The sequence below is a fragment of the Zalophus californianus genome, chromosome 10, assembly GCF_009762305.2.
Source record: "Zalophus californianus isolate mZalCal1 chromosome 10, mZalCal1.pri.v2, whole genome shotgun sequence".
Classification (NCBI taxonomy): domain Eukaryota; kingdom Metazoa; phylum Chordata; class Mammalia; order Carnivora; family Otariidae; genus Zalophus; species Zalophus californianus.
This window is the reverse complement of record NC_045604.1, coordinates 50,628,440-50,640,799: the sequence shown is the minus strand read 5'-3', so window position 1 is coordinate 50,640,799 and position 12,360 is coordinate 50,628,440. Positions and strand designations below refer to the sequence as shown.

General features: G+C 41.4%; 1 protein-coding gene across 1 annotated transcript in view; it reads left to right on the top strand.

Annotated features, from left to right (window-relative positions):
• The window catches only part of PAPPA2 (pappalysin 2), a 269,440-nt gene that overhangs the window by 136,167 nt on the left and 120,913 nt on the right, over positions 1–12,360 (top strand). Inside the window, exons 8-11 of the mRNA XM_027609924.2 lie at positions 2,372–2,500; positions 6,163–6,254; positions 10,041–10,231; positions 12,164–12,310. Coding sequence (XP_027465725.2) covers positions 2,372–2,500; positions 6,163–6,254; positions 10,041–10,231; positions 12,164–12,310 — 559 coding nt within the window. The remainder of the gene's footprint in view (positions 1–2,371; positions 2,501–6,162; positions 6,255–10,040; positions 10,232–12,163; positions 12,311–12,360) is intronic.

Below are 12,360 nucleotides of genomic sequence, written 5' to 3'. Positions count from 1 at the left end.
GGGACACAGACTAAGGTAAGATCATTGGCTCAGAAGAGTTCAAGGTCTAAAGTAGGAGGTTAGTATCTCCAAAGGCAAATTACCCCCCCATCTCATCATTTTCCTCAGAGACTTGGGGGTAAAACAAAAGTTTTATTGGAAGTGTTATATTAGTTAGTTTTTGATGCATTGGAAATCATCACAAAATGAAGTAGGTTAAACCAACAAACACTGTTTTTCATGATTCTATGGGTTGGCTGGGTGCTCTCATCAGGACTGGCATGGCCAGGGTAGATGGTCCGGGACAAGCTCATGTACATCCTGGGGGCTCAGCTCAAATGGCTGGAGTGGCTAGGAAGATGAAGACCTCTTTCCATATGACCTCTCATTCCCTGACAGGCTTCGTGTGGGCTTGTTCTTGTGGTGGTGGGAGGGTTCCAGCAGCAGGGAGAGCAAGCCCCCTGCATGCTCATACGTTACTCATGATAATGTTCCTGTGGCCAAAGCAAGTCACACAGCCAATTCCAGATTTAAGGGGTGGCAAAATGGACTCTATCTCTTGATGGGAGGAACAGCAAAGTCACGTTGCAGAGGGGCGTGAACCTGGGAAGGAGGAACTGTGGCCATTTTGCAGTCTGCCACTGCTATACAAAAGTAGAGGGCATTGTTCACTTTGAGCTTTACTACATTTTTCTTCCCACACTTGCTCTCTGAACCAGAACTAGAAGACAGTGAAATGGACACAAAGTTAATGCAAATGAAAGGAGAGATCATGGGACAGATTTTAAAGCAGAAATTAGTTTCCAAGCTCCTCTAAGAAGGCAGTTAAAATGACATTTGGCATCTAACATGGTTCCACAGATGCACTCATACACAGACACACACACAACCTTTAAAGTCAATAATATCCCATTTTATGGATGAGAAAACTAAGGGGTAACCTTAATTTGGTTGAACAGACCTAGTCATGGCAAGATTAAAATCCAATTTTCCGAGTCTCGTTTTGGTTCCCTTTCCTTAGTGACACACTGCCTTTTATAAATTCAGATCATTGAAGGTTGGGCTACCTGCTGCTGATTTTTCTCCACAAGAAGTATAAACACATTTTGACACTACCGTCCAGTCCTTTCCCAGCTGCAGGGCAGGGTGAAACTTTGAGGCATGGCTGGATGAGAAACCGCCCTGAAAAGGGAAGCCATCAGAATTGATGAGGATATGAAATTGGTTTTGCTTTTGAAATATCTGGTACTCTCATGAGAAGATAGTTTCCCTAAAGAAAGCTGGTGTGGAGATTTAAAAGTCTTTAATATTTAGGTGTCTTTCCTATTTAACTAAAAGCCAGTGCAGAGGTTTTTAAAGATGTTTTGGAAACCCCAAGATAGTTCCCATTTGCTGTTTGCACCATCAAGTGAGAGAGTGGAGGCTTTGTTGGCTGAGTTGAAGCATCTGTTAAAGAAGAGAGGGTCTTGGCAGGAGGTTTATGGTGGCCATCGGGGCAGCCCCAACAACCCTTTGCGATCCTGTCCTTCTAAGTCACTCCCATTCTTGCTTGATATTGATGGTCGTTTTCCAATTAGGGCAGGCACGGGACAAGAGGAGGAGGGAAGAATTTGTTTTGGGAAACAGCAGTCCCCCTCTTGAGCCCCTGACCTCACTTAAATGTTCACTCTCTCATGCTCTCCACCTGATCAGTGGACTTGGGTTCTAGAGAGAGTCTGATAAACTCCTTCCATCTCTGATGTCAACCAATAAAACTCCATTCCTGGCATCTATGCATTTTGGCAGGTTTAGAGGTGGGGAGTAATTTAACATATTTCTAGCTGCAGGATTTCTGGCATCCCCAAAATGATGGTGGAAGGTGTTCTCACCTCCTTCTGGGAGACAGTTCGTCCTTCCTTCTAAAGATGCAGTCTCTTTAAGATAAGAATTCTCTTGAGAGATGAGAAAACTGTGATCTGCAGACCCAGGAAGGGCCTTGCTGAATCCAAACACTGAGGCTTTCTTCTTCAGTTTCTTTGATTACTTCGAGGATACAGAAGACTAGTTTTCCAGTAGCTACTTGTTGATTTTTTTTAACATGATAAAGGTACACTTGAAATGCCATCTTCCTAGACTGTGCAGGACCGTTAGTTAATTCAGTGGTATTTCAGCCAGTATTTATTGCATGGTCACTAAGGGGAACATACTGGGAATACAGAAACCAGTATGCTTTCAAGCATTCTGCTGCTGTGTAAAACTCTGTGCCCTCATCTCCGTTTCATATAATGTGGCATATGTTTAACATTGATGTTCCCCATAAATATCTTTTAAATTCCTGTAAGCCATCTGTGAAGGACCCAGGGCAACGTCTCACTTTCTGAATGTAGTGGTCATGGCTCATTGGTTTCCACAGGGAGGTCACACCTGGGCAGATGTATCGATATCAAGTTCAAGCTGGAGCTGGGACAGATCTGGGAGAAGCTTCACCTCCACTGAGCCATATCCATGGAGCTCCTTACTGTGGAGATGGGAAGGTGGCAGGGTGAGTATCGGGTGAGTGAGAATGTGTGAGCAAGAATGCCCTGCCTGGTTCAGACCAGGAGGGTTAATCTTGAGTTTTAGTTTGACTTGTTCTGGAACTTGGGGACACTGTGTGATTCTAGCATTAAACAAGATCTAGGACCTGGTCATGATCTTGAGAGGTCACCTACATCTTAGTTAAGGAGAAGCTCACTTTTATTTAGAGCTCACCCACTGAAATATTGGGGCTGATTTGGGGGTGGGGGCAGCTCTTAAGGTTTCAGAGGACAATTACTGGGCAGTGATAGAGAGAAGGAGTTTATAGAGGAGAAGGTTACTTGTGAGATGATGCTAAAAGACAACATGAGGGTATCTTTTGGATCAATGGCCTATCTTTGCTACCAAGGAGCTGTGTGACCTGAGGAAAGTCGGTATAGCTTTCTGAGCTCCACTGGCTCATTTGGCCTCTGGAAGACCTGACTTACAATGTAATTTACATCCATTCTATAAAACCACCAAGGCAAAGAGGAAATCACTACTTTGGTTTCTGAACATACTGTATTCCTTTTTCTGTTGCCTTTTTGTGATATCAGCCTAGGCAACTAATTCACTCTGGTTTATCTGGGACTTTCTCAAATCTAGCACTGAAGACTCCCATGTCCCACCAGTCACCCTATATTCACCTGTCCTGAATGCTCATCGAACCTAATTTATTAGTTATATAGAGCTGGGGGAGTATGAGGCTGGATGGCCAGGCACTGTGATTTGTCTTCGATTCTGCATCCTAATAAGATGGCCTATTATTAATTTCCCAGACTAGGTGAAAATACATAGTATCCCAAGGCCCTAATAGAAAGAATTCTGTAGCCTTTCTTGGGATACCCTCCCATTGTTTAGCAATCAATAAACATTGCTTCTTCTCTTGATCTTCTAAGATTTTTAACCTTTGGTGTAAGCCAAACCTTGCTAACACCCAGACCTTGCTAGTTGGCTGCCACCTTCTGCCTCACCCAGTCCCAGCTTTCTAGTCCCCTTCCTCCATCTCAGTTGGGGATGCTTCACATGCGCACATGCTGTTGTTCCTGTCCCTGCTTTGACTACCTCTTTCTTTTTTTTTTTTTAAAGGTTTTATTTATTTATTTGACAGAGAGTTAGAGAGAAGAGCACAGCAGAGGGAATGGCAGAGGGAGAGGGAGAAGCAGGCTCTGCACTGAGCAGGGAGCCCGATGCGGGACTCGATCCCAGGACCCTGGGATCATGACCTGAGCCGAAGGCAGACGCTTAACCATCTGAGCCACCCAGGCGCCCTGACTACCTCTTTCTTACAGTGTTTGGGGTGGCTTGGTTACCATTACTACCCAGCCAGAGCCCTCCTTGAGCAAAGGACTCTGCCCTATGTTGTAGCATCTCCTCCAGCAGTTCTCTGATAGAGGCCACCATGAGGACCCAGGATGCCACATCTGGGGGTCTGGGGCAGGAAGGGTGGAAGAGCCGTCTTCCTAACTTGCTCTCACACATTGTCTCCTGGGCCTTGAAACTGCTTCACCTGAAGCAGCAGCTGCTTGGCTGCTGCGCCTCACAAGATTTCTCATCCAAACACTTCTTTACACTTCTCCCGGTCTTCCCTCTCTGTAAAGAGTCATACTTAGTTCTGCCTTCCAGTGGGAAGGTATCTGTGATTGTAGCTTTGTCTCAGCTGGAGGCCCTCCACCACACACACAACAAGAAGGAGAGACACGAATTGTTTAACCCACTGTTTTAAACTTGAGAAATGTATAGATTCAGTCCAAGGGAATCACAGATCCCCAAGAATTCATCCTGAGACTCTAGTTTTAATAAATTTTTTTGTCACATTGGATAACACAGCAATAAGACTACCAAAACAAACAACGGAGGCCTTGAACTTGTGAGCTGCATTCATTTGGAAGTGATCATCTCTGTCTGTCCAATGTGGGACATCTCAGCCACATGTGCTGTCAAGCCTTTGCAATGTGGCAAGTGCAGCTAAGAACTGAATTTTATTTAATTTTAAGTAATTTAAATTTAATTTAAAAACTTGATTCAGTTATCAGAAGACTTTTAAGTATATTTGGAACAACTTGGGTAGGTGAATCTAAATACAGATCAAGTGTTTGAACTCAGATGTGTTGTAAGTGAGAAAGACACATCAGATTTCAAAGACGTAGGATGCATAAGAAAGCTGTTTCACATATAACATTTCACACATAGCAAATTTCATTAATAATTTTTGTACTGATTACTTACTGAATGACAATATTTTGGGTATATTGGGTTAGATGAAATGTGGTATTAAAACTAATTTTACCTGTTTCTTTTTTTAAATGTGACTACTCCTATTTCTGCTGGACAGCAGTACATGAGATGATATACAACATGCTTATATTAGCTGTTGAGATTATCTTCAAAATAAAGGAATTTGAAGTTTCCTTAATTTCTTCAATCATGTTTTTCACAGCTCTGTTATCTTTTCTCCATTTCCATCCTACCATTTAAAATATCATTATATAATTGCATTTATAGCATGCTTTCAATTCATTTTAAAGCTTTCTCATATCTAATTACTTAATCTTTACTCTTCCCGTGAGGAGGTATACTTTAAACAAAGGTTAGTCATGCCCTGGGTCTGAAAACACATTAGCATGCCAACACCCTTTATCTACTTGAGTTAAAATATGTGTCTGTTTTGGATGTGGTGCAAAGTCAAGAAGAAAAAAATGGTAACCCTCAGTCCATTTTTTAAAAAGATTTATTTATTTATTTGAGAGAGAGAATGAATGGAAGGGAGGGGCAGAGGGAAAGGGAGAGGGAGAGAATCTCCAGCAGACGCCCCGCTGAGCACAAAGCCCAACTCAGGGCTAGATTCCAGGACCCCAGGATCAGGACCTGAGCTGAAATCAAGAGGCAGATGCTCAACCAACTGAGCCACCCAGGTGCTCCAACCCTCAATCCATTTTACAATGGCCACATCTGTGTTATCTGTTTTGTTCTCATAACACGCTTCTTGTAGCCCTCAGTCTAAACTAACTCTCCCACCCAAATCCAAATTAGTCATCAGCTGTGTCAGCATTTGAGGTTCAAAACAAAACAATGACATTTTTCTTTTCCCAGTATTCATTTCTCCTCTGCAATACATGATAGCTGCCACCAGGTGGTAGTAGGGAGTGAGGACCAGGACCGAGCCTTAGCTTTGCCCTGGACTGAGACCTGGCAGCAAGCAAGCAGGCTACTGAGTCTCTTGGTGTATAAAAGAGGAGCTTTCAGTTCTACAAAATCCTAACTTTAACAACAACTGCGTCTAGATAGAATAAAACAATGAAAACATGAAGAAATATCCGGTAAAAATGAATAGAAAACAGAACCACACATAGGCAGGCAGGTTTCCTCCTCACCAAACCAGCTATTTCTAAGATTTCACTTATCATAGGGCTGGTATGCATTTTCTACCTTAATGCCATCCACCAGAAACACTGGCAGGGCCCTCTTGGGTCTCCTAGATGTTTCTGAGCCATGAGCTACTTTTTCTGTAAAAGCATTTTTTTAACTCCTGCTTTTCTCCAACTTGTATGTAATTGGGAATTTTAAGAATTTAAAATAATGGTAACTAAACAAGAAAAACTATTTTATATGTGTATGTATATAAGAATGTATATTTTTACTTTCCAGGGGCCTGGGAGAAGAGTGTGATGATGGGGACCTTCTGAGCGGAGATGGCTGCTCAAGGGCGTGCCAGCTGGAGGAAGGCTTCCACTGTGCAGGTGGGTTGAGGAGCGACCCTAGGCTTATGTCCTATTTCTGCAGGTGTCTCTGTGTCTTATTTCCCTGAGTTTTTAATATCCTATACCATATAGTGAGATGCTAATAACAATGATATTTGTTGTGTCTGTTGTGTGCCAGGCATTAGCTGTTTCACATATAGCATTTCATTTAGTCCCTACATTAAGTATGAGGAGACTAAACTGAGGCACAGAGAGTTCGAATAACTTGCTTTCTCTTATATGGGATTTGAACCAAGGAAGTGAGGCTCTAGAATCTTCATGTGAAACCACTGGGTTACATCACCTCCTTGATTAATGTTACCAATTGCTCTTGGGTCTTCATGTCTAACATCAAAGCATCAGCCAAGCAGTACAATCATAGAGGTTCTACATCAAAATCAGCGTAGGAAATGTTCTAAGCCAAAGGGAATGCAAGGTACCTCTTGGTTGTTGTGCTTAGTAGATAAGATCATGACAGATGACAGAGAGTCGTAACACTGCTTAATCCTGGAAAATCACTAGTAATAAATTATCACTAGGTGACTTTGACTCTAGGTTCTTGTCACACAGGAAGGCTCTCCAGAACACTTCTCCCAATTCTGGTTAAAGTCATCCTCAGTGGGCTTCTAACATGTAGATTATTTTTTTTAATTACCATCTGCATACATTGCAGTGTTTCAATGGAACATAACCATTCACCAAAGTTATTTTAAAGAGCAGTGCATTGAAAAATATTTTAATGCCTCTAAATCTCAAGGTAAAGGAGGATATGATTATAATTATGTATAATTTATTAAGGTGTTAAATACTGTATAGAACACACAAATGACTCTGCTATCTAAAGCAGGATCATAAAATTATAGAATCTTAGTAGTCTTCCATCCATCCAATAAACCATATTCAGTATCTGCCACGTACCCTGAGTCTGATAGATACCCTGATTCCTTCCCGTATACAGTCTAACAGCGATTTGGAGTCCAGCATCCTTCCCATAGAGAAATCTCTTCTGCCAATTCTTGAGAGAGGAGCCTCTAGCTCCTGCTTACATACTACTAGCAGTGAAGGACACACCTTGAAATGCACCATTCTACTTAAGAATGGCTTTATCTGTTATAAAATTCTTCTCCCCTTTTCTGGTTTGGAGACTGAGGCTCAGAGCATTGTAGTGACTCATCCACAGGCATACAGCAAAGCTTTGCAGGCCAGCACTGGAGCTCAGCTTCCTAATGCTTAACCAAGTGCTTTTTCTTTGCTGTGAAACTAGAGAGGATAATTTTCCCCCCTGTTTTATTTGACTACCATTCAGATTTTTGAAATGCCTCCCCATTATTCTCCTTTCCAATCCAAACATCCCCTCATGTGATTAGGTTTCCAGACCCATTCCTATTTACCCTAACCTGGCATGTTTCGTGTGGTCAATGCCCAGAAAGGAATTCAATACTCCAGATGTGGTCTGGCTATGCAGAATACACTGAACTGATTATCTCCCCTCTTCTGTACACAAGTATTTGTTAATGCCACCTCTGTTTGCATTGTGTTTTTTTTTTTTGTAACATAATGGGCTTATGTTGAATACACACACACACACACACACACACACACACACACACACACACACACACACATATATTCTCCAAATGCTGTGTCTTCTTCAATACAGCTCAAGACTTATTTAACTTAAGAGCCACCTTGCTTTGTTTCTAACACATTTGATTCCATTACATTTGGCTCTTATTTCCTTAGCCTCCAAATCCAGTAAGACTATGTCTAAATTACTTTAACTTTACAGGGTAAGGCTAAAAGGATCTATTCCACAGTTAGACTTCTGTTTCATTGTATAATAAGCCCATAGTATGCTAAGCATATATTCCATTATTTCTTAAAAGATTAGGTTAGAGGGGTGCCTGGGTGGCTCAGTTGGTTAAGTGTCCAACTCTTGACTTTGGCTCAGGTCAGATCTCAGGGTTGTGAGATCAAGCCCCACATTGGGCTCCACACTCAACGGGGAGTCTACTTCTCTCTCTCTTTCCCTCCCTCTCCCCTTACCTCTCCCCTGGCTCATGCACACACTCTCTCTAAAGTAAATAAATAAATCTTAAAAAAAAGAGATTAGGTTTGAAGGAACTATTGTGAAATGTGTTTTAAAAGTGGTCTGTTATTTTTAGATGGGCTTGAAAAAACAGGCAAAGATTTTAAGTCCATGGTAAAAAAAAAAAAAAAAGAAGAAGCAAGAAGAAACATTCACTGTGTTATAGAGAAACAAAACATATATATACACATTATAAAATATATTGTAAAATATATATACATAAAAATACATGCAAATATACATATAAACACACATAATTATGTACATGAACACATGTACATGTGTATATACATATATGTGCATATATATTGGTTTTGGGGGAGTGCTTTGGGAAGACCATGGGTTTGATGGAATGCAGGAGTTTAAAACCCAAAATAGGCTTAGAACCAAGTCCAAGAACACTGGCTTATTCCTGGCAAGTAGAGACAGATTTACCACAGAAGGGTCTTAGACTGGAAGAAATTATGAAGGAAAATAATTAGTAGCTACATGTTGATAAGCCACTGAAAAATCACTTCAATATCCCTGTGGTATTGTGAAGAATGAAAAATAACAAGAATGGTATAGTAACAGTAAATTTTAGTAATGATGGTACTGAATGTGTACCTATATGTTGATTGATTTTCAACGTATTATTTTCACATCCTATTATTTTAAGTGGAAATAGGAGATTAGAATCATGCTACTAATGTTCATTGTCCTACATTTTGGTAGAAACGGCAGTAGAACTTAATAAGTGGCTTTCTGGTTGCACCTTAGATTTCCACACTTGAAGAAAGCTAGTTCTGTACTGTAGTTGGTACTGTCCACTTAGGCGGAGTTATCCTGGGAGCAAGGTGGGACTTGTCCAGGGAATACACACTCGCTTCACAGTAGTCCAACAGGTTTGTGTACAGCCTCTCTCCTCACTTGTTTGCTCTTGAAGACAGTGCCTCTGCCTCAACTTGATGGAAACCCCCATGAACCTGCCTTCTGTGGACCCGGCTCAAATACAAGCTCTATTGCTTGTGTATCAAGGGACCTTTGGCAAAATGTTTCCCATGTATGACACAAACAAAAATTGCCCACCCCACATGGTTGCTGTAAATCTAAAGGAAAGAAGACCTATGTAAGCCTTGAAAACCCAGTGCCCATATTGTCTGTGTCCGAGCTGTGGCACAGTTAGTTGAAGAAAGAATTCAGCCACAAAGAGTAATTGAAAACAAATCCCTCAACTACTTTAATATTTCAGAGACTATGAAGGGGATCCAAGTGCATAATGCATCATACCATTTCTTTAACTTCTCTTTCTTCTTTTATCTACTGCTCTTTTTCTCCTTCTTCCCTCAGGATCTTGCTCAATGATGCCTTGACATTTCTTTCTACCTCCAACTTACTTTTTTCTCCCTATTCTTTATTCACAAATCCCACCACTTTCTGTACCTTTTATTATACAGATGGAGTCTACTCCTCTCCCCATGAAAAAGGATCCTTTTTCCTTGCACATGTGCATGTGCGTGCATGTGTGTATGTGTGTGTGTGTGTGTGTGTGTGTGTGTGTGTGTGTGTGTGTGTGTGTTGTCTGCATGTTTGGGGTGAGCGTTAGACCTGCTGACAGTAGCAGGATTCTCTTTCATGGATTAGAGAAAAAATATAATGATTTTTGCATGACATATATAACAACAGTTTTTCAAACGTTATACAATATTTCTTGGCAGGGGAGCCAAGCCTATGTTACGTATATGAGGGAGATGGGATATGTGAACCTTTTGAGAAGGAAACCAGCATCATAGACTGTGGCCTCTATACTCCCAAAGGATACCTGGATCAGTGGGCCACCCAAGCTTACTCCTCTCATGAAGACAAGAAGTGTCCTGCTTCCTTGGTAACTGGAGAACCTCATTCAATGGTAAATCAAGCCAGAAGAATTGAGTTAAGGCTGAGCAGAATTGTCAAGTGACTCTCTCTCAGGTGCTTTATGGGGGCTTACATTTCTCTCCTGTCTTTGATATCAAATTTAGTCCCTACTGAACTCAGAATAAGGTAACATTAAATGGAATACTTCTAGGCTGGCAATTAAGTCTCATCTCCATGCTCCTACCCTCCCCCCCGCCCCCTTACCCTACTTACCAGCACTAGGTTTCATCCAGGAGCCTTTGGCTGTGCAGTCACTAACTCTAAGGGATACAGAGCATCTCAAAATTAATCTCAAATGTATAAATATCAGAAATTACACTTGATCTTTGTGTATGGGAGGATTTATTTTAAAAAGAAGAAAAAGAAGTAGTAAAGAGTCAGAATGCCTGGATTACAATATTGAATTCACCAGTATTACTATTATTATTGCTAAGCGAGGTTTGACAGGTCACTTAACCTCTCTGGGCCCCAGTGTTCTCATATATAAAATGGGTCATAGTAATAACTTTTGGATTTAACTCAATGTGTTTATTACAAGGATCAAATGGAATTTAAATATATTAAAGATCAAAGTATAACTCAATTTAAAGAATTGTTACTCTTGAAGAAATTCTACAGTTAGTACTAAAAACAAATCCTTAGGTATACAATTTTCCATGAATCTCCACCTAAATAAATAGGAGATCCTCTGAGGACTTTAAGGACTGACTTCTGTGAATTATAGTTTAATACTGAAAAGAAAATTAAGGGCTTTGGCTTTTGGGTACTATTCTAGATGCATCCATTGCCAACTAAACTCTTCCATTCATCATAACAATAAGCAATACTGTCCTTACAACAGAAGTGAGATTAAGCTCTCTAGGTATTTTCGGCCAGGATGAAATCACTGGATTTTATACTTAAGCAGACACCCCCAGGAAACTGAGGAACCAGCCAGGGCTGGTGCTCTAGTTCAAGAAACTCCTCAAGGACCCAGGCATCTTCTAGACTCTAGCTCTTTCCATCCTTGGCTTGCAGCTTCCTTCCTCCTCCTCATAAGATGACTCCTCCAGGCATGACGTCAGCATTCCAGGCAGGAAGATGGGGGAAGTTCACAGGGAAATAGGTATATGCTAGCTGAGTCTTTCCCTTTTTATTGGGAAAATCATGGCAGCTTTTTTGGAAGCTTAATACTATAGACTTACATCAACATCTTATTGGTCATATCCAGGTCACTTCATCACCCTCAGTTGTAAAGGCGTCTCAGGAGATGAGCATTTATAACTGGATTCACTGCCCTCTTGAACAAAATCAGAGTTTGTTAGTAAGAAAGTAGGGGGAAATGGATATGGGGGAGGCAAGTAGCCGTGCCTGCCACACTTCTACAGTGAAATCTGTCATCTTTCTCAAGAGTTCTTGGTGCCCAAGGACAGGAAGCCAGGGAAGTTGGAAGATTCTGAGTTAGTAACAGCTCTCTGAAGTTGCTTGTAGTCTAGCTTGTCTGTCTTCCTTAACTAAAGTGGGAGAAATTTTCTGGAGTTTCTGTTCCCTGGCTTCTAAACCCAGCTGAATGCTCAGGGGCTCCCTGACTCAGTAGCCTCACTCCCGGGACTGGTGGATCCTGCCTGGTAAGGATACAACCATCATCCTGGACAGACGTCTGTGGCTGATTCTTGGAGCAGTTGCCTGAAATGAGCCAGGACTGTTCATTGGGCAAGTTCTCTGGGTTTACGGTGGGCTGAGAGTTATCATGTGTGTTTTTCTACCCAGAAAATTTATATCCTGAGGCTAGCAGAGAGCATTCTTCTACACTGAGAAAAGTTTTCTGCCAGTAATCATTAAGTACTCAGAAAGAGAGGAAAACTGGTTTTGAGCTACAGAGTTTCATTGTCTTTACTTATCTTTCACCCTCCACATTTACTTTTTGGTTGAAATTGCATTTCAGATTTGCACATCATACCATCCAGATTCACCAGAGCACTATCCCCTTACTGGCTGGTTTCCCTGTGTCACCAATGGAAATAGACCTCAGGATAAAAGAAGTGAGCAGACAGAAGGTAGCCTGGAGAGAGAGGATGAGGTGTGGCTAAAAGTAAGTGACCCAAATGGTTTTTTGTGAATGGATAGTGTGTGTGTGTGTGT